Source organism: Eptesicus fuscus, chromosome 8 (assembly GCF_027574615.1).
Source record: "Eptesicus fuscus isolate TK198812 chromosome 8, DD_ASM_mEF_20220401, whole genome shotgun sequence".
Taxonomy (NCBI): domain Eukaryota; kingdom Metazoa; phylum Chordata; class Mammalia; order Chiroptera; family Vespertilionidae; genus Eptesicus; species Eptesicus fuscus.
Window position 1 is genome coordinate 9238076 of NC_072480.1, and position 26631 is coordinate 9264706.

At 35.5% G+C, this 26631-nt stretch overlaps 1 protein-coding gene across 6 annotated transcripts in view; it reads left to right on the forward strand.

Annotated features, from left to right (window-relative positions):
* ESD (esterase D) overlaps positions 1 to 26464 on the forward strand; it is a 29125-nt gene extending 2661 nt beyond the window's left edge. For 3 of the 6 annotated variants that reach the window (XM_054719751.1, XM_054719750.1, XM_054719752.1), the window contains exons 3-10: positions 1713 to 1787; positions 2358 to 2446; positions 8338 to 8436; positions 9743 to 9867; positions 10895 to 11014; positions 12515 to 12613; positions 15118 to 15285; positions 26238 to 26464. In XM_054719751.1, the coding sequence (XP_054575726.1) occupies positions 1720 to 1787; positions 2358 to 2446; positions 8338 to 8436; positions 9743 to 9867; positions 10895 to 11014; positions 12515 to 12613; positions 15118 to 15285; positions 26238 to 26318 (849 nt within the window). In that variant the 5' untranslated portion in view covers positions 1713 to 1719 and the 3' untranslated portion in view covers positions 26319 to 26464. Of the gene's footprint in view, positions 1 to 1712; positions 1788 to 2357; positions 2447 to 8337; positions 8437 to 9742; positions 9868 to 10894; positions 11015 to 12514; positions 12614 to 15117; positions 15286 to 26237 lie in introns of those variants that run through there. The other 3 variants (XM_054719754.1, XM_054719755.1, XM_054719753.1) reach the window with 3 other exon arrangements.
* The last annotated feature ends 167 nt before the right edge of the window (positions 26465 to 26631 follow it).

Below are 26631 nucleotides of genomic sequence, written 5' to 3' on the forward strand. Positions count from 1 at the left end.
TAATATTTAGAATTAATAGCATCTAGTGAGCAGTTTGTTGTTTAAGAATTTATCCTTTATAGATTAAAAGCATAAGTCTATGAATAGAAGGTTATGTCTCTATAATTGTGGTACCTTAATACTATAAAATTAGTCAATCTTAGATTGTCTAAAAAACAGAGTATTTAAAGACCATCTAGGGCAGTGGTCGGCAAACTGCAGCTCGCGAACCACATGCGGCTCTTTGGCACCTTGAGTTTTTAGCAAAGGCCAGCTTAGGAGTACCCTAATTAAGTTAATAACAATGCACCTACCTATATAGTTTAAGTTTGAAAAATTTGGCTCTCAAAAGAAATTTCAGTCGTTGCACTGTTGATATTTGGCTCTGTTGGCTAATGAGTTTGCCGACCACTGATCTAGGGAGGCAGGAGAGCATAGCAGCAGAGTCTCTGATATCTTTCTGGTTCAAATCCCAGCTTTCCAATGCAAATCTAAGTGTTTGGATTTATTGAGGGGATTGCTTTAAGGTAGGATTGAAACTAATCTTGTTTAGAATTTTGCAAAGACATTTCCAAAATTAGCTTTTTAAGGTTTTTACATATTTTTGAGGAATAACCCTAGTTCTGCATCTGATCAGCATACAGAACCTTTTACTGAAAAGACCACCAAAGTGGTAATACTTGAGGGAAAGGAAATCCTTTCTTGAGAAATACAAACCAGTTAGTCTGGTTCCTCTTTGCTCAGTAAGCACTTATTGATAAAGGTGATTCTCCAATTTTTAAGTTTATTTTTAAAAACTAATAATGTGTGGTATCTTAACATTTAAATTTAAAATTATTTATGAAAACTTAAAGGATTTGCTGGAGAGGAAATAATTACCAAACTTCAAAATTTCCCTATGACAAGCTGTATTTTTATTTATTTATTTTTATTATTTTTTAAAATTTAAATTCTTTATTGTTTAAAGTATTACTTAATGCCGAAACCGGTTTGGCTCAGTGGATAGAGCGTCGGTCTGCGGACTGAGGGGTCCCAGGTTCGATTCCGGTCAAGGGCATGTACATTGGTTGCGGGCACATCCCCGGTGGGGGGTGTGCAGGAGGCAGCTGGTCGATGTTTCTCTCTCATCGATGTTTCTAGCTCTCTATCCCTCTCCCTTCCTCTCTGTGGAAAATCAATAAAATATATTTTTAAAGTATTACTTAAGTCTCCCTTTTCCCCCATTGACCACTCCCCGGCCACCCCCACCCCCCAGCACATGCCCTCACCTCCACCCCCTTCTTCTCCTCCCCGCAATTGTGTTCATTGGTTGTGCTCATATGCATGCATACAAGTCCTTTGATTGATCTTTTACCCCTCCTTCCCCCCGCCCGCCTTCCCTTATAGGTTGGACAGTCTGTTCGATGTTTCTATGACTTTGGTTCTGTTTTACTTATTTATATTCTGCCTCTTTCTAAAAAGAATTTGGTATAGTCCACACGTACACAAAAACACTTGCTAATAAATTGATAATGACACACCAAAATATTAAAGTTTTTTTAAAGTGGTAACAAGTAAAAATGTGTGTATGACAGTTAGTTTCTTAATATTATTTATTAGAGAAAAATAGCATGTGAGGAAAAAGTACAGGTGAAAAAAACAGTTGTATGATTGGACAGTTTATCTGAAAACAGTTTTCAAATTTTTCAGGAACTAATTCTATAGAGATTAATGAGATTAATCTTCATTAATAGGAAAAGAATGGCATTGAAACAGATTTCCAGCAACAAATGCTTTGGGGGATTGCAGAAAGTTTTTGAACATGACAGGTAACCACTAAGAAGATACAATTTTATATGTCTCATTCTTCTTCCATCCATTTGATTCTTTAAGCCCATGAAAGGTCATTGTTGCATAAATTACTGTTCACATGGACAAAATATGTTTGTTTTTCAATGAAAATTATCTAGCCTTGATAGTAGTGATTTTAATAAAATATTAGTGATAAAGAGCAAATTAAGGATGTGGTTCATTTCAGTGTCCATGAGTGAACATGTAATTTAATATTTTTAGAATAAATTTTTTATGAAATTTAATACATCATTTTAGAACAGAAACAGCTTTTCTTTTAATAATATTAGTGCTACATTAAGCATATTAAAATTATTTTTAAAATTTATTCTGGCCAAAATGACTGTGTTTTTGTGCACAGAATAGGCTCAGGTTGGTTGATAAATCACTAGCCTAAGTTAGCCCCATTCTGTAAGGGCCAAGGTACATTCCTGAACGTTGGTGGAATTACTTACATTGGGCATTAAATCACTTATTTTATGTTTCTGCCTTGACTGATGAGGAGCATTGATTTTGTGTGTGTGTGTGTGTGACTGTTAAAATTGCAGTGTTGAACTGAACTGCAAAATGAAATTTGCTATCTACTTACCACCAAAGGCAGAAACTGGAAAATGCCCTGCACTGTATTGGCTGTCTGGTAAGTGTTAAGTATTTGAGTTTTAAAATGGAATTTCTTTTTCTTTTTAACTGGCTCATTTATTTTTACTCATTTATCTTGACTTACTAGTTTGCTTTCTGAGCCATTTATATATAAGGCTTTAGGAAACTGTCATAGTTTACTCTTACTTTATCCTGAGAATAATTTCATGCCTACTGAATTACATTTATTTCACTTCTGTTTTGTTTTGTTTTAATTTTACCTGTTAAAAATTCTAGGGAGAGGAAGACAAAAAACAGTAGGACATGGTTTTGCCCAGGTAATATCTATCCCAGGGAAGACCTTGATACAATATTAAGGCCCAGTAGTCAGCAATTTTTTTACTAAAAGGACTAGGAACCCGTTGCACAAAGTTTCATGCAATAGACTTTTCCTTCACCTGGCTGCCGGCACCAGTTATCTGCCAGCAGCAGTTTTCCTCTGACCACCCGCCGATCAGAGCGCCTCCCGCCAGCACGATCGGCCACCCCGAGAGGAACTCCGATCGGGAGGCGCTCCGATTGGGCGGGTGGCCAGAGGAACACTGCTGCTGGCGGATAACTGGTGCCAGCAGCCATGCAATTGGCCACCCGGAGTTCTGCCACCAGCGTCTTCCGCAGTGCTGGCCTAAGCAGCGCCAGCAGTTTAAGCCGGTGGGAGGAGCGGGGGTCGGTGACTCGCGAGTCCTCGCCCCCCCTCCCCCTCCCGCTCCTACCGCCAGCCAATCGGCCACCCTGAGTCCCGCCCCCTCCGCCTCCAGCTGGCCCAATCGTGGGTGTAGCAGAGTGATGGTAATTTGCATATTACCATTTTATTAGGTATGATGATAGATTAAATATCATGTAATCATAAAACAGCATGACTAAAAATCATAGCTAGAAATCTATGGATTTCATACAGTAATGTTTTATACACATATCATCACCCCCACAAAAATAGTAAAGCTATTTTACTAAATACAAAATCACATTAAAAAATTACTTTTTTTAATTAAATGTATTGGGGTGACATCCTATATAATAAAGATGTAATATGCAAATGGTTGTTATTCCGTGAAGCATAACGACCGACCGTGTAACGACCGGATCACAGATCAGCAGGAGGGTGGGGCATTGAGCTATAAGCGGGCGGTGGAGAGCTACAGGAGGGAGCAGGGCAGCAAGCTATGGAGGGGGTGCAAAGGGAGCTACAGGAGGGCAGAGCAGCGGGCGGAGAGCTACTGGAGGGCAGCTGCGAGCTATGGCACATGGATTCGTGTGCAGGGCTACTAGTTGCTTAATAAAATTTTGTAGGTTTCAAGTGTATATCATGTGTATATTTATTACATTGTGTGTCCACCCCAATGTATTTCACCTTCTTTTTCAGTTAGACCAAGTAATTTAACAGAGAATGTCAAGTTCTGGACTCAATGGCAAGAGCTAAGAAAAGTTACTTACCTAGTTTATACCTACATACCCACGTATTTCTTGTAGAGATTTTACCACTCACATAGAACAATATTAAGGTAAAACCAGGACACCAATGACACACTAATTTGGAACTACAGACAAGTAACTTCTTATACTGTTGTCTGGAATATTTTAATTGGACTCCATGGATCTTTTCTGGCAACAGTTTGGAAAAATTACAAATAATAGTAATGCTTCTTAATCAGGTGAATATTAAAGACTGTAAAATGGATATTTGAGAGAGTAAGGTTTTGCCACCAGTAGTTTTGAACCTCTGTGCTAACTTTTCTTTTACAAGATGTTGGCACTTCATCTATGGAAGCAAACATTACAAGGAGAGACGCAGAAACCAAATTATGGCACAGAGTGCTATCTTTGTTTCCTTGAAATTTCTTCTTATAACTTGTCTTAATAAATCCTCTCTTACTCTCTTACGTATGGTTTCATCAAGGATAACACTAAATACCAATCTTTAAAAATTGGAATGGATATTTTAAATGGCAAAAATTAAGTGCCTATCTGATTTTAACTCAACAACCCATTACTGTGATAGAAAAAAAGCAAACGGTTTTGCTAGAAGAATATTGGGTATTTCCAAAAGCAGTAATAACAAAATTACATGTTTAATTGTTTTAGAAACATAGCTAAAGATGATCTTCCAAATCATGTAAGCTATTTTATAGGCCCAGTGAAGTTATATCATAACACCTAAGATCTCATAACAGGGTGAACAAGTTTTCTAATTCATAGTCCAAAGTTGTATTTAGCCCTTTCTCCTGTTATTTTTGCTTTTTGTTTCTGATAAGATCAACTAAAGTCAGATCTCTTGGTTAAAAGAATAATAATCCAGATCAGAAATACCAGGTGTTGTATAATAGGTACTATAATAATAAGACCCTAAATTCCTAACCAAGATTTAAATCCATTAAGACAAAACATTGAGCTTCATGAGTATAAAAAACAGAATGTTTTTTTATTTACATGAAATAATGGGATAGTTTCCTTAGTGAGATGCTGAAGAACAGATATACCTTGGAAATTAAGGCTTGATTTTCTGAAAAAAGGTAAGATTAACTAGTACACTTGAGAAATAATGACAAAATAATTTTAGAAGATTTACTTTACAATAAATTGAAGGAAAATAATTACAGAAAGATTACATTATCTGTTATACTTCTAAAATTAATAAACTAATCAAAATCCAAACATTCAAACTGCAATTCTAGAAGGTGGTCTGGATTCATTGTATTGCATCTGACCATCAAAACAGTCTTTCATTAGATTCGTGCAAGAATGGGCCTTCCTTCCCCTGGCTGCCGGCACCGCCTTTGCTCCGGCCCGGAGCTGCCTTTCTGCCTTCTCACGCTGCCCAGAGGCCTGGAGCGGCTGGGGTGATGTGGAACGCCTGCATTGTCACCATGGCGACGACACAGGCGTCCCTCCCCGCCCCCAGCTGCTTGGCACCTGTGTATGCAAATTAACCTGCCATCTTCGTTGGGTTAATTTGCATACACACTCCTGATTGGCTGGTGGACATCATGAAGTTATGGTCAATTTGCATCTTTCTCTTTTATTAGTATAGATACCCAAGAGAATTGAAAACATGTCCACACAAAAACTTGCACACAAATGTTCATGCATTATATTATACACTAGAGGCCTGGTGCATGGATTTGTGCACTGGTGGGGTCCCTCAGCCTGGCCTGCACCCTCTCGCAATCTGGGGGATGTCCGACTGCCGGTTTCGGCCCAATCCCTGCAGGCTACAGCTGCGCTTGCCAGCCGTGAGCCCAGTGTCTGGCGCCCATCGGTCAGATAAGCAGCACTCATTCTGTGGGAGCACACTGACCACCAGAGGGCAGCTCCTGCATTGAGCGTCTGCCTCCTGGTGGTCAGTGTGTGTCATAGCGACCTGTTGACTGGTCATTTGGTCATTTAGGCTTTTATATATATAGATTATAATAGCAAAAAAGTAGAAACAAATCAAAGGTTCATCAATTGATGAAATTATAAATGTGGTCTATCCATTATTCAAAAACAAAAAGTAATAAAGTCCTCATAGATGCTACATATAATGTGGATGAACCTTGAGAACTTTTTTTAAATATATTTATTGATTTCAGAGAGGAAGGGAGAGGGATAGAGAGAGACAGAAACATCAGTGATGAGAGAGAGTCATTGATTGGCTGCCTCCTGCACACCCCCTACTGGGGATCGAGCCCACAACCCAGGCATGTGCCTTTGACCGGAATCGAACTTGGGACTCTTCAGTCTGCAGGCCAAGGCTCTATCCATGGAGCCAAACTGGCTAGGGCAAATCCATAAAGGTAGAAAGTAGTATGTGGTTACCTGGGGCTAAGGTTGGAAGTAATAGGAGTGACTACTTATGGGTATGGGGTTTCTTTCTGGGGTGATGAAAATATCCTAAAATTAGATAATGGTGATGGTTGCATAATTATAAATATACTAACAATCATTGAGGTAGTACATTTTAAATGGGTGAATTATATGGCATCCGAATTGTACCTCCATAAAGTTGTTGCAAAAAAAAAAACCCCGGCTCTTCATATAAAATAAGTGCAGTTGATCAAGTAGATATTAAGTAGTAATAATCTCCAGACTCCTGAGAGTAATACTACTAACAGAAATATCTTCATTTCTATTAATCTACAATTCAGTCCCTACTACTTTAATAGAGGGACTTGTGTTCTAATTAGAAAAACATTTTTTTCCCTCTGATCTCTAAACAGATTTACATTTCCCGAGTGCAAGGTACTATGTTGTGTACCAGACACAATTCAAAGCTCTTCACATGTTAACACATTTAATCCTCACACTACTTTATGAAGTAAAAATAAACAATATTATGCCCATTTTTCTTTCTTTTTTTTTGTTACTCCTCACCTGAGGATATTTTTCCATTGATTTTTAGAGAGAGTGGAAGGGAGAGGGAGAGACAGAGAGAAACATCTATGTGAGAGAGACACATCGATCGGTTGCCTCCTGCACGCACCCTAACCAGGGCCAGAGAACCTGCAACCAAGGTACGTGCCCTTGACTGGAATTAAACTCGGGACTCTACAGTCCGCGGCCCAACGCTCTGTCCACTGAGCCAAACCGGCTAGGGCTTATGCCCATTTTTTAAATGAAAGAACTGATGCTCTGAATGTTTGAGTTACTTTCCTGATTTTGTTTAGCTGTAGTAAGTGGTTGTGTGACATGGGGAACCCAGATCCTTTCTGAAATCCAAAGCCCGGGCTTTCTACACTATTATCCTTCCTCTTTATCCAGTGATACTTGTAACTTTATATGACCTTCACAGGACAGCTATGGGAGCATTTAACCTAAGACAGATCTTAGAGTAATACTGTTAGGAATTTTATGAAAAGGGGAACTTTAGCATCTTTTTTAGAATTATTTCTAAAAAATTATTAATTTAGCAAATCTTGATTAGGCAATCAATTCATAAGTCTGTGCTGCTATTAGGGGATAAATAGAAACTATAAAAGTGTTCTGTAGTTACTCATATTGCATCATGCATATCAGTAAGCTTTGACAGTGCTAATTACCAGGTGTAGGGGGGTATTTATCATTGGCTACTGTTGTGTCTGGTACACAACATAGTACCTTGCACTCAGGAAATGTAAATCTGTTTAGAGATCAGAGGGGAAAAAAACAAAAGGGCTGTTGGGTTAGGTGCTTTTGGACTCAGGCATCTATTGCCAGTTCATTCTTGGCCATTCTCACATCTTGGCCAGTCTTATCAGACTCCCATAGTAAGAGAAGTAAATCATCTCTTCTATCATATTACTGAAAAGCTTAGAGGTAGGAAAAATAGAAGAAACAATTGTAAGAATGGGCTTAAACTCAATTTAAGGAAGGTATGTGGTAACCATTACCCTCTTCTTAGTACATTGAGGAATACAGAGATGATTAGGCTGAATTTTGTTGCTGTGAACTACTTGTATATAAAAATATTAAGTTATTTGTATTATGATTACCATCCTTTTAGTAAATTACCATAGTATTTTCTCACCGTGAATATTTATGTTTTGATGAAGAAATAGTAACATTTCATTAGCATGTTTGATAACATTGCACTGGAGTTGTTATAACGCTGGTTCTATGCGCCATATTGCTATTCTACAGCTTGAAAATTTCTGAATTCCCAAATGCATCTGATCCTAATGATTTTAGTGATTGAAACTTTAATGAGTGACTTTCAAAGGACAGCTAAGGGAGCACTTAACCCTAACTCAGGTCTTAGATTAATACTGTTATAAATTTTATGAGAAGGGGAACTTTAAGCATCTTCTTTAGAATTTCTTTAAAAAAAAGCTTTTTGATAATACCTAGTGAGATTGTTTTTCTGTATTATAAAAATGTTAAAGCTTCTAAATCACTTGCAATATAGCATGAGATAACAGTATTTTTGATCTTCAGGTTTAACTTGCACAGAACAGAATTTTATATCAAAATCTGGTTATCATCAGGCTGCCTCAGAACATGGCCTTGTTGTCATTGCTCCAGATACCAGCCCTCGTAAGTGTTCTTGTTCCCAAGCACTTTGTAAATAATATAAATATTTAAGACTAAGTTATAAGTGGGATATTATGTACACTTTAAAATTAATTTCATATTTTTGCTATATCTCTATTAATCTTTCAAATGACTCCATGACTCTAAAATACCATGTTATATACATTTTGTATTATATAGGTAAACTGTCTTGTCATATGATAATTATGTCTTTTTTCATCTCTGTTAGTCATCAAATCATCATGCAGTTTAAAAAGGATTAGTTTTAATATAAATGTCTAAAATGTTTACATTAGAGAATATTAAACATTGTGCAGCTTAATCCATCAGATAGTTAAAACTTCTTTTGTGGACCCTGGAAGTCTCAGGAAATGGAATTTAAAGGCCAGCTGAAACTATCTGGAAGTTAAATGGCTGACCTTGAGAAGTAGTGCATTTCCTTTCACAGGCTATATTACACAAAAGCAAGACATGTCTCACTAGAAATGTAATAACAAATTTAATTCAACATAGCATCAAAAATATAAAATGCATAGGCATAAACTTTAAAACTATGGAGATTTATTTTTTTAAATGATAAAATTTGCTGAAGATTATAAATTAAAACCTTAATAATTGGAAAATTGTTATGTTTCTGGAAGGGTAGACTGAATATTACAAAGAGGTCATTTCCTTCGAGTTACTCAACCTATTACTCTAATTCTATTCAAAATTTTAATGGTTGGTTTTTTAGCTACATGTAAATATATAGAATAAATCCTAATAAATTGAAAGGAATACAAGAAAATCCCAATGAGGCATGAGTAAATAGGGGAAACATGATGGAATGATTCCAAAGTACATGAGACACTCTAAGTTCATGATAATAAGTTGAACGCAAGCATTTGTCTCCTGTCACTTCTAAGACCACAGTGATAAAGAGAATTATAGGAAGTGTTGGTTAAGGGCGAAGGTCATCAGAGAAGGAATCTCAGCACATTTTTGAAATAAAAAAAGAGGTTGTAAGCCCTTTGACAGGTGAAACTGAGTGAGGAAGTGTAGGTGGGGAACTTCACCATCAGTGCCAGGTGCTTTGTGTTGGCAGTGAATACCTAGCCTGGAAGGGCATTCTTTCTCTCACCTCATTGGCTAGAACATGGCCTCACTCAAGAGGGTCAGGAAGTATGTGCCCCAAAAGGCAAAGAAAAGAGGCCCACAATATCTGGCTGACAGCTTTAAAGCAAATGAACGTTCAGATTCATTTAAAAGTGTGCAATTAAACATGGACCATTACTACAGAGTAGATGAAACCACAAGTTTTCCTTGACAGGTGGCTGCAATATTAAAGGAGAAGATGAGAGCTGGGACTTTGGCACTGGTGCTGGGTTTTATGTGGATGCCACTGAATATCCTTGGAAAACTAACTACAGAATGTACTCTTATGTAACGGAGGAGGTAATTTTATTTATATTGTAATTATTAATCCATGACTGCCAAAACACTTGATTTTGGACACAAAATCCTTCTAGTCCTGAGAATTTTAAACTAGGATATCATATTGTTGAATCTGCTTTCTACAAATTTATTATCTAGTGACAGTTCCAAGGTTTACTAGTATTATCATTCTATTTACTGCCATTTAAATTAACACTAAATACAATTTTAGAGAGTTTAATAATTATATTGGTATCTATGTGTACTGCCCAGGTTACACAAAGAAAAGTTTATGAAAAATTTTTTTATTTCTCTAGCAGCTGGTTCATTCACACATTTTATAGTGATTAATCAAGGCTTAGAAAGGATAAGTAGTAAAACGTTACTTTTATTAATAATATTTATGTTCAGATTATGCATTTTTCTAAATTTTATATGATTTTAATTGTTAATGTATGCTATATTATAAAAACTCAGAAACAATAACATGGAAGTCACCCATTATCCTATCACTCCAAATAATGGCTGTGTTTGGTATATTCCACATTTTTTTGGTATGATTAGTTTTTCTATAATTGTAAAATATTTTTTATCTTATTCTTTTTTTAATTGAAAAAATAAATATTTTTCAATATTTATTTATAACATACTTTTAATAATTGCTGTCATATGCCATAATTTACTTTGTCCTAATGTAGGATATTTATGGTTACATAATAAATATTAGTGTGTTAATTGTCTTTTTGTATAATTCTTTTCCCTTAAGGACATTTCCCTTAGAATAGATTCGGAATTACTAGGTCAAAAGTTTAGGACATTTTAAAGGTCCTTTATGCATCTTCTTAAAGTTGGTTTCTGAGGAAGATATGCCATATATTCTCCAGTGATATATTAATTACCATTGTCTACCTGAGATTTAAAAAAAACTTTAATAGTTCATACCACTGTAAGACTGTGATTTAGAACTATTGATTGTGTAATTATTTTATATAACTGAAAAAGTGAACTTTCTCTTATATCTTTTGTCACACTATTAAATCTTCTTTAGCTTCCGCAACTCATAAATGCCAATTTTCCAGTGGACCCCCAAAGGATGTCTGTTTTTGGCCACTCCATGGGAGGCCATGGAGCTCTGATTTGTGCTTTAAAGAATCCTGGAAAATACAAAGTAAGGTTACCTAAGCTTCCAGTGACAAATATGTCTCTTGGATAATATAATTTTAAGAACTTTCAAAGATTGAAGTTAGGATATTATTATAGTACTGGGACCATTCTAGAAGTGTTGGGAATTTCAAGAGGTTGTAGGGGAGGAGTATTAATTTTGACCACACAATGTATGCTACATATTCAGAAGCATAAGAATTCAATCACAGTGGTTTCTTGTGGGTTTACTAAAAGTATTAAAAAATTGTATCATATTTCATTGCTTCAATTCAAACTATAGTTTTCTAGGCATTTTCTTTTCTAAAGGTTATTCTTGATTAATATTATATCATGTACTTATATTTTTACCAAGAACATTTTTGTGAAGTTTGATTTAGGTTTTTTGAGAGAGAATTTATTCATGATTTGTAAAAATGTAAGATTTCTCGATTCTTAATGCCTCTGATGAAAATTGGAATGCAGCTTGATTGAAAAATATTACTCTCAGCCTTCCTATTTATTTATTTTAAGCTTTACTTTTTGTTTGTTTAAGCCAAATTGGAATAACCACTGTATGTAGAATGCTATACTGCGCAGCACAGCATAACATAATATGGAAAAAGGAAATCTTGAAGCAATGGTCATCTTAAGATTGCTTCTGTCTTTAGAATCACAAGACTATCAGAGACCTCAAGATATATTTAATCCATTTCTTTCCCTTAGGAAGAACTTCTTAATCATTTGTGTGTGCCACTGAGAAATGAAAATATTTCTCATAGCAGTTTCTTGCTTTGTTACCAAATATTTTCCTTTTGGTAAGCTTTATAAAATTGAATTAATTCATGTCATGACAGAAAACAAGGGTTTTATTTTTCTTTTTTTGTGCATAAAGCAATCAAATTTATTGTGTTTGAGGGAGAAAATCAAATTTGGTTGAATTTTTTTGTCCTTTAAAAAAGCTAGTAGACATGGATAAACATAACATTGACAAACACTCTGAAACTCAGTGATTCCATCTTTGCATTTTTATCCAGTGACAAACTATATTGCATAAAATTATATTGTATTAAAAATTCTTCCATATTTAATGGCATTGTTCAGGGCTTTTTTGGCACTGTTTAAGAGAAATAATGTGTCTCAGATTTAATAATGTGTTCAGAAACGTAGGCATAAACTGTTCCATATTACTACACATTAATTTTAAGCAAGAAAAGGAGTAGAATCTCAATATAAACTTCCATTGTGCATTACTTAATTGAAAATGTAATGTATCACTTTGTATTATTTTAGCACCTGTAGTTTATTAGCTCTCTTAATAGAACACACAAAAGATGTATTATGAAGAGATCTTACAATATAAGCTCATAATATAGCAAAATGAAAATTATTCACAGGCGTTATCATGGCAAGTCAGAGTCATAAGCAAGTTGCAAATAAGTTTTGAGTTCCTAAGCAAGTTTCAAATATCTGTTCATATTTGATTTAGCAACATATAACTTGTTTTTAAATTTATTTGTTTCTAAAGTCTGTGTCAGCATTTGCTCCAATTTGCAATCCAGTGCTTTGTCCTTGGGGCAAAAAAGCCTTTAGTGGATATTTGGGAACAGATCAAAGTAAATGGAAGGTAAGTACCAGATGGCTATCTCAATACTCATTCTGAAGTTTTCAATTTTTTAAAAAAGTTGTACATAGGTATTGTGTAATGCACATTTATGAGAATACTAGTGGCCCAGTGCACGAAATTCGTGCACATTAAAAGGGAATTAATTAGAGGAAATATTTTAATATTGCTATTTGCCCTTTATAATAAAAGTGTCAGAGATTAAAGAAAATTAGTAAAATGTATATGAAAATCTTTCTCCTGTCAGAGTCTGGGGCGCACCACGGGACCCAGAGTCAAGTCCCCGCCCACCACCTGCACGCGCTTCAAAAACGCAGAAGACCCAGCCCCGCCAGCCCCCACCCCTATCAAGCCCTGCCGGGCGGGATGTGCAGCCTCACGTCCCCTGGCCCAGCACCGGGGCAGGGGGTGTGGCCTGAGGTCCCCCGGCCAGCACTGGGACGGGGGTACACAGCCTGAGGTCCCTTGCCCCAGCCAGGTGCCATGCAGCCTCAGGTTCCTGCTGTTTGGTTGTGACGTTACAGCATCCCAGCTAATTTGTATATTCCTCTATTATATAGATAGATTCCTAGCAGCAAGATTGCTTTTTCAAGCATAGGAACAGATGCTTCAATATGAAAATAAAAATAGTTCTTTCTCCTGACACTCATTTTACTCTTGTGTAGAAATGAGCCATTTGCAGACTACATCCAGACTTTGAATATTTTACAAATGAACTCATCATGTGCCTGTTAAGTAGAAAATACTTGAGTGCTTTCAAGGTCATTTACACATGGACCCCTATTTTAAGATTGATCTGTGAAAGTCTAGTAAACTGGAGAGTCAATTCTTTGCTCACTAGATTAGAATTTTCTTTGGTTTTGTTTAGTCTTAGGTTTTTGTTGTATTGGAAGAGGGTTGAAAATGATCAGTTTAGGTGCTTTGAGACCTGACAATGTGCTTACACCAGTATTTTGAGTCCTCGCCAAGTGCAAAATCTGTGCAGCGTTTGAGATCTGTGTCAGGAGGGTGATGACCCTTTCCTTTCCACAAGGTACTTATGGTCTAATAGAAGAACTGGGTGGAAAACTAACTAATTAGGAGGAGGTAGCGACACAGTAACCTTTAAGGAATCTATGTAATTTTTTCTCCAAGTGGCAGTAGATTTTATCTTAATTATGCTGTGTTTAGGCTATTATTTAATTTATTATTGTAATGAGGAGGCCATGCAGAATTATGAAATCATAGAACTAGTTGGACTTATAAGTCACTTTCTACTTCTTCCTTTTAACACATTGCAGACGGATCATGAGAGTTCTCGTATTTTCATATTACACTGTGTTTTACAAAGTATCATACTTTAAAAAGATATTAGCTTGTAAGAACATGTAATAAATAACTTCAAAATGCAATGGGTATTTAATTTTAAGGCGTGCCTTTAACATTTATGTAAAATGTTTTTTGTACTCGTTCAGTAGAAACTTATCTGGCCACTGGGTAAAGCTAGCAATAAAACAACTGGTCCACAATTTAAGATTAAAGAAAATAAGTCTTTTTAAGCATGATACTTTAGAACAGCAGCAGGGAACCTTTTTCTGTCAAGGGCCATTTGAATATTTATAACATTGTTTTCGGGCCATACAAAATTAATCAACTTAAAAATTAGCTTGCTGCCTTTGGTCAAAGATTTAATTAACTCACCCCTAATGTCTTGGCAGGGCCAGATCAAATGATTTCTCAGGCCTTATATGGCCCGTAGGCCAGACATTCCCCACTCCTGCTTTAGAAGGAGAAATATTTTTATTTTTGTTCTTCTTGATCAATGCATAAAAGTTGTGGTCACTAAGTAGATATGAATAATTAAGAATATTTAAAGATGGATGCTAAAATGTAAAATTGTAACTAGTAGCAGCTCCTTAATTTTGAGTTGTTAATATGATTCAGATTATTCAAATCACGATTTCGTGAAAATTCATGGAGATAGCAGATCTTTTGTGCTGTTCAACAGATAGCAAAAGGTAGGGCTGAATGTACTTATGTCTGGAATTAGAGCTAAAAGGAAGAGACAAAAAGTAGACTATTTATTTGAAATAGAGAAGATTTGGAAATAGAAAAAGGTAATGGAATTGGAAAAAATAGTTAATTTTTGGAGGGATTTACAAAGGAAAAAAATTAAGGGTTTTGTTTTTTTTGTTTGTTTTTTGAGGTGAGAGGTGATTAAGAACCTTAAAAGTTTAGAATAAAAAAGGCTATACTCTATAGAATGTTTGAGATACAGGATTCTTATCACTGGTATCTGTCTGCTTCAAAGTAGGGGAGAGCCTATCATTGGGAAAGAATTCTGAAAACTTTATAAATAAAAACCAGGCAAGCCAGCTTTTAAGTCAACTTAAAAGCATATTTCCGATTTAATCAGCCTTAGAGTTTAAATGGCTTTAAATTTCTATTTGGTTCTAGTGTAGTATATTCTAAAAATATATATTTCTGGGCACTTTTAGATTTATTTTTTAATATTTTTCTTTTCATAGGCTTATGATGCTACACATCTTGTGAAGTCCTTTCCAGGTTCTCAGCTTGACATACTAATTGATCAAGGAAAAGATGACCAGTTTCTTTCAGATGGACAGTTACTACCTGATAACTTCATAGCTGCCTGTACAGAAAAGAAAATCCCTGTTGTTTTTAGATTACAAGAGGCAAGTATTAGGAAATCTTAGCTTGTTCTAAATAAGTATTAAAAAGCAGGATTCCAAGTACTTTTTAAATTTTATTTTAGAATTTGAAATGCTACCTGTAGTAAGATATTTTTTAATTATAATAAGATACTTAAAGCCTTTCTATTAAGTTAGTGATATGTAAGACAAAAATTCATAGAAATAAGAAAGCTTTTGGAGGTGAAAAATATTTACAGTTTTCTCTTCCACTGTAAAAACAGTAAATAACAAGAAGCTTAAATACTTGCATGGTACTTAATCATCAACATTACTGAATATATCTTACTTTATACATGCAGGACAAGCTTCCACCTTATTTTATGTACACTTCTTAGCCCCAGATGCTTTATATTGTTTGTCTGACACACACATGTGTACTTTATATTGTGCTACTTAGTATTTCTAGTTGTTTAAGAATAATTACTAGGTTTCAGTTGGTTTGCAAGTTTCCTTGATTAAAATACTTTTGACTACTTACTACTCACCTAACTCTATGTTAATATAGTTGTAATTAAAGAAATTCTGCTTTTATTTTTTAAAATATTTATTCATAAGCTTTGGAGTATAATTTGAACAAAAACCATTTTTTCAGAATGAAAAGTGAACACTGAAAATTATACATGATTGTGATTTCTAAAAATATTTTCATTCATGTTTAAGGGTAATTTGTCAGGTACATTGATCTACAATTTAATTATAATGATAAATGTTCAAATAAATCTAGATCGATGTGTAATGTGATGCATTGCAGTTTATGAAGTGTTTTCACAGCATTAGCTTATTTTATCCTTATGAGACCATATGAGAGACCATTCCTATTCTGTCCATCTATTTTTTAAATTATTTTTCAATTTTTTAAATTATGGTAAAATATCATACCTAAATACCATATCATTTTAGCTATTTTTAAGTATACAGTTCAGTGGTATTAAATACATTCATAATGTTCTACAGTCATCACTATCATCCATCTCCATAACTCTTCTCATCTTTTAAAATTGAAACTCTGTACCTATTAAAACACTAATTCCCTATCACCAACCCCTAGACCTTGGCAACCACCATTCGACTTTCTCTCTCTGATTTTGACTATTATAACTATCTCACATAAGTGGAATCATACAGTATTTGTCTTTTTGTGACTGGCTTTTTTCATTTAATGTTCTCAAGGTCCATTCATGTACCATGTGTCAGAATTTCCTGCCATTTTAAGGTAGAATAATATTCCATTGTATGTATAGACCACATTTTGCTTATCCGTTCATGTGTCAGAGGATTGATGATAGTTGATTACTTTTACATTTTAGCTGTTCTGAATAATTCTGCCAATAACATGTGTGACACATATCTCTTCAAGAACCTGCTTTCAGTTCTTTTGGATATATACCCAGAAGTAGAATTGCTGCATCATATGGCAGTTCTATTTTTAGTTTATTGAGGAACCTCCATACTGTTTTCCGCAGCAGCTGTACTGTTTTACAATTCTACCAACAGTACGTAAGGGTCCCAGTTTATCCACATACTTGCCAGCACATCTTTTCTTTTTTCTTTTTTGGTAGTAGCCATCCTAATGGATGTGAGGTTATATCTTTTATGGTTTTGATTTTTATTTCCCTAATGATTAGTGATGTTAAGCATCTTTTCATGTACTTAATTGGCCATTTGTATAACTTTGGAGAAATATCTGTTCAAGTCCTTTGCCTATTTTCAAATTGGGCTGCTTTTTGTTCTTGAGTTTTAAAACTTCTCTATTCTGACTATTAAAACCTTACAAAGTACATGACTTCAAATATTTTTCTCCCATTCTGTGGGTTGCCTTTTTACTCTGTTGATACTGTCTTTCGATGCATAAAATTTTTTTATGTTCATAAAGCCAAATTTGACTATTTTTTCTTCTATTGCCTATGCCCTTTGATGTCATATCCAAGAAATCGTTGCCAGGTCCAATGTCATTGAGGTTTTGTCCTATGTTTTCTTCTAAGAGTTTTACAGTCTTAGAATTTAAATTTGGGTGCTTGATTCATTTTTAGCTAATTTTTGTATATTGTATTAGGTAGGGATCCAACTTTTTTCTTTTTCATGTAGATATCTAGTTTTCCCAGCACAATTTGTTTAAAAGACAAATGGCTTTTGCCATTGAATGGTTTTGGCACTCTTGTCAAAAATCACTTGAGCATACATGCAAATGTTTATTTCTAGACTCTCTGTTCTATTCTATTGGTCTATATATGTCTGTCTTTATACCAATATCACACTGTTTTGATTACTGTAGCTTTGTAATAAATTTTGAAATCAGGATGCATGAGTTCTCTAGCTTTGTTCTTCTTTTTCAAGATTGTTTTGGCTATTCTGAATTCTTTGAGATTTCATATGAATTTAGGTTGATATTTCCCATTCTGAAAAAAAATGTTATTGAGATTTTTGCTAGGGATTGCACTGTATTTGTAGATTGCTTTGGGTAGTATTGACATCTTAACAGTATTAAGTCTTCCTACCCATGAACATGGGATGTGTTTCCGTTTTTTTGTGTCTCCTTTCATTTCTTTAAGGTTTTGTAATTTTCATTGTAAAAGTCTTTCACTTCTTTTGTTAATTCCTAAGAATTTTATTCTTTTGGATACTATTGTGAATGAAATAGTTTTCATACTTTTCTTTTCAGATTATTCATTGTTAATGTATAGACATGCAACTGATCTTTTTTTGTGTATTGACTTTGTATCCTGCCATTTTGGTGAATTCATTTATTAGCTCTAACAGTTTATTTTTGGAATATTTAGGGTTTTCCACATGTAAGATTATATCATCTGGGAACAGAGATCATTTTACCTCTCCTTTTTTAATTTGGGTGCCTTTTATTTCTTTTTGTTACCTAATTGCTCTGGCTAGAACTTCCAGACTATGTCGAATAGAAGTGTCAAAAGTGAGCATCCTCATCTTGTTCCTGATCTTAGAGGAAAAGCTGCTAGTATTTCACCATTAAGTATTATATTTGCTGTGGGTTTCCTTATATGGCTCAAGTCCATTTGTTTTACAAATGAGGAGACAGGCTCAGAAAAGTAACCTATATATATAAGGTCACACAGCTAGTTTATAGTAGAACAAGAAACTGAAGCAAAGTCATTTAACTGCTAATACTGTCCTCCTGTCATCTGTGTAACCATTCCTAAGCAAAGTGAAGCAATACGCCTAAGGAGCAAAGGGATGAAATTATAGCTAACACAAGGAGAAATTGTGTATGATCTGCTTCCTGTCTAACCTATGCAGCAGGTCTTAGCACTCTTCCTATTATTTTAATCTTCCTGATATTTTGTTCAGGTAAACAATACACATATCATGTGAGAAAATATGTTAAAAAACAATACATTCTATATACCTTGTTGTCTCTTAGTATCCATCCTTAAAAATAGACTTTTTAAGATTAATTTAAACATTTATTATCAGCATTACATATTTTAGATCAATAACCTACCTAGATATAGTAGAGTAGTAGAGTGTTTAATTCTGTTAATTATAGCTATAAGTGATGTAACAAACAATGTTTTTTTCCAAATGACTTTAACTTTTAGTAATATTGGATACTTCTTCTGATTCCTCCAAGGTGTGCTAGGAAATTTTGTTGTTAAAAACAAAGTTTCAGCCTGCTAATAATAAAGACTGAAAAAAAAATCTCTGGAATTTGTTAGGAAACTGATGAAATTCTTGGAAGGAAAAAAATAATTAACGTATTTATTTCTAAAATATTTATATCCCAGGCAACTAAAAAACATAGTTGGCTGTACTTAATGTGGAGTCAAGATAAAGCAGTCAATTTTTCTAAAAAAGTGAGAAAGTATTGAAATCAACAGTCACAGTCTTTATCTCAGGCACAATTTTCTGTTCATTTATTTCTAACAGGGTCAAGTTAAGAGTGAACTAAGTCTGAAGCAGATTGTTTAGGCTTACTGTCATTGAATGGGTAACTGAATGGACATGCCTGGGCTCCAGAGAGGCTTCTGTCAGATTTTTCAAGCTGACTTTTACTGACTTCGCATTACCTAAGTAAGGCCTGAGAGTCTTAACTGCTTATAATTTGATTATAAGTACAGTATAACTATTTCTTTAAGAAATGGGAGCTATAAAGAAATAAGTTTAAAATAATGGTGGATATACTAGTATATAAATAAGTTATTTAAGGAGGAAGAAAGTTATTATAGTCATATGCATTGTTTACCCAATTTCATTTCTTTACTTCTTTTTAATGGTGTTAAGTGCTCACAATCTATATTTATACTCTCAACTGTCAAAAAAAATGGGAGGGGAGGGTAGTGCATAGGGATATTAATTTGGTTGTTACCTAATATAAGTTTTCTTTTTCTGTTTGGCTTCAGCAAATCTAAATTGAAAAAGCACAGGTAGCAGAATCTTACAGCTAGTATACAAAGATCAAATCTTAGTCTGAAGAAGAAAGGCCTAGTATGTCTTATTTTCAGTAATTGAAGTTGCATGGGGGGTGGGGGGCGGAATTCAGTGGCCTAATGGAAACTTCCAGAAACATTTGAAGATGCAGAGATTGTCTTGGCCTTTGCACCTGCCCATTAGAGAAAAGTAAGAACATGGCACAGACTTTCAGAAATGGAGGGATCTCTCACTCATCTCTGTATCCCATGTTTGCATAATTATCTAGCACATAGATTCTCAGGAAGTACTTATTAAATAAACAAATGAGTTTCTTTCAACAATCTTTGTTCTTTGATGAGACTTAGCTTGAGAATTCATATCTGAGCTTTTCTAATTGGGTCTGGGAAATATATAGGAAAACTGCCTCCTAGAATAAATTAGTTTCAGGTGTACAACCCAGTGTTTAGGCATTTATATAACTTGCAAAGTGATCGCCCCAATAAATCTGCTGGAACACTGCTGCTTTTGTGAGAATTGAGTGAGGAATGAAAGAATATGTTCATTTATTTTTGTACTCTTAAGAGTCAGAGTTTTATTACAGAGGATTTTTCCATTTAAAGTGTGAGGTTAGAAGGGGAAGGACCTTTCAAGTGTCACTAAATATATATAATCACACAAACTGCTTAACATACCAGACCAACTCAGAATATAATGAAAAGAGCCACCTCCATTTTTTACTGATAAATAGAACTTGAAACTAGTCAAGAATGACATAATTAGCTCCAATTATATAAGCATCTTCTATCTACAAGAACACCAATAATTCAAATATCTTCTCTTGCCTTTATGTTGACATTTAAAAAAATCTTTTTTGGTCCCTCATGACAGGCATTTTCTAGTTTCTCATAAAGATGGATCTTTGTTAAATATTATGAAAATTAAGGATATATGCTTTGTATTTTAGATGAAATGCACTGTTATCTTGCAGTACACCTGAGAGCTCAAGATTGTCACTTTGGTTTACTCTAGGATTTCTCTAATAAAAAATAACAACCATAATGGTGACTACCCACTATGTACCTGAAACTTCAAGGTGCTGAACACAGTGAAACTAAGCATAACAGTACAACATACTCAGTCATATTGGACTTTTTACACAAGTGTTTTGAGAGATTTGTTCCTAGCATCTGTGCCTATTTTCAGTCAGATCTGTTTTTATTTGTGAAAAATGACAGGTTCTACCTGGTACTGTGTTTCACAGATTTTGTGGCCTGAAAACCACGGGCCTGCATAACCTCTTAATAATTCAAGAATTACATGTGGGGGTGGGGGTGGGAAATGCTTCTCTTTAAGTTTAAGAAACTGTCCTTTAGCTCTAAATTTAACAAATTAACTGACACTTGTCTAATCATTAAGAGGCATAAAACCAAGTAATTGCAAAGTTCAGCCTCAATTTTGACAATGCTTCTATAATATTTACTTCCATGGTTTGGTCACAGAAAACAAGACAGATTGCTTTTAAGTTACTTTTATGACTTTAAAACTGTTAACTGTTATTCCCAAGATATGCATTGCAAACCTCTAAAAGTAAGTTGTTGAGAACATTTACCAGTGCAACAAAAACTTAGGTGTTTGCCTTCCCTAAAACCCAGATGATATTTTCATTAGGTCTATTTTTGTTTCTTTAAGGACATAGAAAAATTTCCATTTTCTCCCATCAGAGACTGTTCACTAGATTAATTTAAAAACTTAAAAATCTTTCTTAGACTTTATTGCTTTCAGTTCATTCTGTCTTGTGCACGTTTTAATTGTCTATTGAGGGAGTGATGGGCTGTCCCAAGAATTATTTGGTTTTTAAAACCTTAGGTTCTTCCCACCTTAATTTTTTTTCTTTGAAAATTACTTCTTACCTTTTTAATTTTTTTTTAATTTTCCAGTACAGTTGATGTACAACATTCTATTAGTTTCAGGTGTACAACCCAGTGATTGGGCATTTATATAACTTACAAAGTGATCACCCCAATAAATCTCGAACCCATCTGACACCATGCATAGTTATTACAGTATCATTGACTGTATCCCCTTTGCCAGTGATGGGCAACCTTTTGAGCTTGGTGTGTCAAACTTCGCCAAAAAACTGAGCATAACTCGGGTAGTGTGTCACTTTGAGGAAAAAATATTATTTCGCGATATTTATAGTTTAACATAAATGTATAATTGTTATATATAATTGTATTTAATAAACCTCAGCGGCCGCGTGTCATCAGAAATGGCTACGCGTGTCAGTGCTGACACGCGTGTCATAGGTTCGCCATCACTACCCTATGCTGTACTTTACATCCCCATGACTATTTGTAACTACCAATTTGTACTTTTTAATCCCTTTATTTTTTTCACTCTTTTCCTTAAACCCTCTTCTGTCAAAATGTTCTCTGTATCTGTGAGTCTGTTCTGCTTATTTATTTTGTTTTTTAGATTCCACATGTAAGTGAAATCATATGCCACTTGTCTTTTTCTCTCTAACTTATTTCACTCAGTATAATATCCTCTAGTCCATCCATGTTGTTGCAGATGGCAAGATTTCATTGTTTTATATGGCTGAGTCATATTCCATTGTATATATTCGCCACTTCTTCATCCATTCATCTACTGATGGACACTTAGGTTGCTTCCATATTTTGGCTATTGTAAATAATGTTGCAATGAACATATCTTTTTGAATTAGTGTCTTGGGTTTATTTGGATCAATGTCCAGAAATGGGATTGCTGGGTTTTTCTTTGTCTTGTTATAGCCTTTTTGTTTTTTGGTTGTTTTTTTTAATAAGAAATTAAGTAATTGGTTTATTGACTAGGTATTCGACCTCTTTGTTTCTTATAGTATTAAGTGAGTATTATAAGACTGTGCCAATTCATTTAATTTGACATAGCTTATAAAGTTATATAGATTTCAAGTGTACAATTCTATTAAAGTGATATTTATTTTATTTTTTTATCTTTATTGTTGAAAGTATTACATAAGTTCCTCTTTTCCCCCATTGACCTCTTCCAGCTCACCGACCTCCCAACCCATTGTCTGTGTCCATGGTTTATGCATATTTGCATACAAGTTCTTTGATTGATATCTTTCCACCCACCCTCCCCTGCCTTCTGAGGTTCGACAGTCTGCTCCATGCTTCTATGTCTCTGGATCTATTTTTGTTCATCAGTTTATTTATTAGATTCCACATATGAGTGAGATCATGTGATACTTGTCTTTCTTTGACTGGCTTATTTCACTTAGCATTATACTCTCCAGGTCACTCCATGCTGCCTCAAAGGGTAAGATATTCTTCCTTTTTTACTGCTGCATAGTATTCCATTATGTAAATGTACCATAGTTTTTTAATCCACTCATCTACTGATGGGCACTTAGACTGTTTCCAAATCTTAGCTATTATAAATTGTGCTGCTATGAACAGGGGAGTTGTTATGGGGTGATCAGGCTGGCAGGCAGAAGTGGTTAGGGGCAATCAGGAAGGCAGGCAGGCAAGCAGTTGGGAGCCAGCAGTCCTGGATTGTGAGAGGGATGTCCGACTGCCCGTTTCTGCCCGATCCTACCGGGATTGGGCCTAAACGGGCAGTCAGACATCCCTCGAGGTGTCCCAGATTAGAGAGGGTGCAGGCTGGGCTAAGGGACACACACCCCCGTGCACGAATTTCTTGCACTGGGCCTCTAGTCTTGGTTATAAGTCCTTGGTTTTTTTTTATCACTGTGAATATTTCGTGACACTTCCTTCTGGTCTACACAGTTTCTGTTGAGAAATCAGCTAGTTGAGTCTCATGGGGGCTTCCTTGTAGCTAAATAACTGCCTTTCTCTTGCTGCTTTTAAGATTCTCTCTTTGTCTTTAACCTTTGGCATTTTAATTATGATGTGTTTTTGTGTGGGCTTCTTTGGGTTCATTTTGTTTGGGATTCTCTGTGTTCCCTGGTCTTGTATGTCTATTTCCTTCACTAGGTTAGAGAGTTTTCTGTCATTCTTTTTTTCAATTATTTGCTGTCTCTCCTCTTTTTTCCAGCATCCTCATGATGCAAATATTATGCTTGATATTATCCCAGAGGTTCCTTACATTATTCTCATTTTTATAGATTATTATTTTTTAATATATTTTTAATGATTTCAGAGAGGAAGGGAGAGGAGAGATAGAAACATCAATGATGAGAAAGAATCACTGATCAGTTGCCTTCTGCATGCCCGACACTGGGGATCAAGCCCCCGAACTGAATATGTGCCCTGACCATGAATTGAACGTGACCTTCCTGGTCATAGTTCGACACTCAACCACTGAGCCACACTGGCTGGGCTTTTTTTTTCTTTTTGCTGTTATGATTGGGTGTTTTTCTGCTACCTTATCTTCCAAATAGCTGATTTGGTCCTCTGCTTTATCTAATTTACTGTTGATTCCCTCTAATTTATTCTTCGTTTTATTTATTATATTCTTAATTTCAGACTTATTTTTTTTATGTTATTTATCTCCATTTTTATGTTTTTTATCTCTTCATTAAAATTCTCAATGAGTCGACCCCATGGAACAGGACTCACTTCAGCAAGACTCTGGTGCCCATCAAGTAACCCCCTTGAGAGTGTTACTGGTGGAGGTGGTCGGGTGGTGCTCTGGTGTGATCTGAAGCCAGATGTGCTGACTGAGCCTCCTAGGAGATGCAGGCCACTGCCTCTGTCCTGCTCAGGGCCACCCAGCATGAGCTACTGAGCGATCTGTAGATAGCTACTACTTATCCTGGTCTTGGAGGTACCTGGGGGAGGCTAGGTGGGGAACTGAAGCTAACTGCCACTAGTGCCAGGCTTGGGGCCACTTAGCTATGGTATGGGGCATGCCGAGGCCAGATGCTGCTTGTTTGGGGTTTGTGGACCTTTGAGAGATTTTTAGGAAAGTTCACAGCATGAGCCAAGACAGATTGTTTTTATGGAAGAGCCACTGGGAGCCACTTGGGTGGGTCTAAAAAGTGGGGCAGAGTCTCAAGGAATCACCCAGTGGGGTTGGAGGGGAGACTCGGCTATTGCTCCTGCAGGGGAGGACTCAGCAAGGGAACAGTGGCCTCTGTTAGCACTTTTGTCAGGGAGAAAGCTGCCCCTCCAGCCTTCTGAAGCCTGGTGATTCAGTTCCTCATATGTTCCTGGTGCCTTTTGAGATGCTGACCCAGAGCTGTATCTCAGAGCAAGTGAGTCTGAGTAAGTTCATGCAGGCCCTTTAATAGGAATGCCTTGGGTTCCAGCAGCCCTCTGTCTTACTCATCCATAAGCCCCACTGGTTTTTATAGCCAGCAGTTATTGGGAGTTCTCTTCTGGCACTGAAACCCTGCACTCTGGCCAGGACCCCTCACTCTGCAGGGGAACTTCAGAGATATCCCTCCTGATTTTTATCCGCTACACGGGGGTGTTGAGACCTGCCTGTTCCTTGTCTCTGCCCCACTAACTAGTCTTAAGTACTGTAAATCCTTAGTTATAGGACTTCTGTCCAACTAGGCTTCAGGCAGTTCTCAATGATGGTTGCTCTGTAGTCTAGTTGTAATTTTATGTGGTTGTGGAAGGATGTGAGGACCACATTTACCTGTACTGTCATCTCGACTGGAAGCCAAGTTTGAGGAGGATTGCCTTTCCATTTAACCTATACCAATGGTTTTAACTGCCCAGATAGATTGATACTTGTTTCAACTCAACTGCCTGGCACATTACATTTTCTCTCTGTTTTATAGTAGTTTTCAAAAGAATTTATTAACTTTTTCCCAGTTTGATTTATTGCTGAAGGATGTTAAAGTTTAATGAATTATTCCTTTTTCCTTAAGAAGAGATATGGTATGCTTTTACTGCGTAGGTGGAATTCTTAACAAGATTTATGATGACTGTTTGGCTTCCCAAATAGTAATCGATCATTTGGGTATTTTTGTGTTCTTTCTCTATATTGTTTATGTATGCTCATTTTGTATTTTAACATTCCCTCTCCTATCCTTGTTAGTGCATTTCTTTTGTGAGTTGAAACTTCTTACCCGTGTTTCTGAGTTCTCTAAATTCTGATTCTTTTAGTCCTTGCTTTACTCTGTACATTTAATTAATGTGTTATTTCCTCTCTTTGCATATAAATGGCAGCATCTAGAAACAAGGTTATGCAGAATGTTTAATTTTTCTTCATATTTTTAAAGTATATTTTTATTGATTTCAGAGAGGGAGAGGGAGAGAGAGAAATATCAATGATGAGAAAGAATCATTGATTGGCTGCCTCCTGCACGTGCCACACTGGGCACATGCCCTGACCAGGTTCATAGGTTGACGCTGAACCACTGAGCTACACCAGCCGGGCTTTCTTCATATTTTTGCCGCTCTTTTAATGTTCAGTGAAAATGTTAAAGTACAGTGTAAGCTTGATTTTGATTATAAACCTGCTTCATATTATAATATTTTGGCTATTTATAAACAAATTGAGATGAGAGATTTAATGTCCCTAATATCAGTGTTTCTGAATGGTGGATAAATGTCTTATCATCTCTCTATTTTGTCTTCTAGGGTTATGATCATAGCTACTACTTCATTGCTACCTTTATTACTGATCACATCAGACATCATGCAAAATACCTGAATGCTTAAAAAAACTTCAGATACGAGAATCTCTTCAGGATTATAAAAATTATAATAATTGCAGGGAAAAAGATTTCAAAACATTGTATTTCATAGTGCTAAAAATGCTTCATTCTATAGTTGAATCACCTTCTGAATAAAATTATGAAACCTTCTTCTGATTTTAAAAGTTATTTACCAGTGTTCACATGGGAAATCCATAATACTTTATAGTTTTTTTGGTCATTTGGAAATATCGTTGTTTGACCTCAGGTCACAATATGAATGTAATCCCATTCAAATCAGAATGCCAACTGTGGAACAGAGGATTTAAAAGTAATTT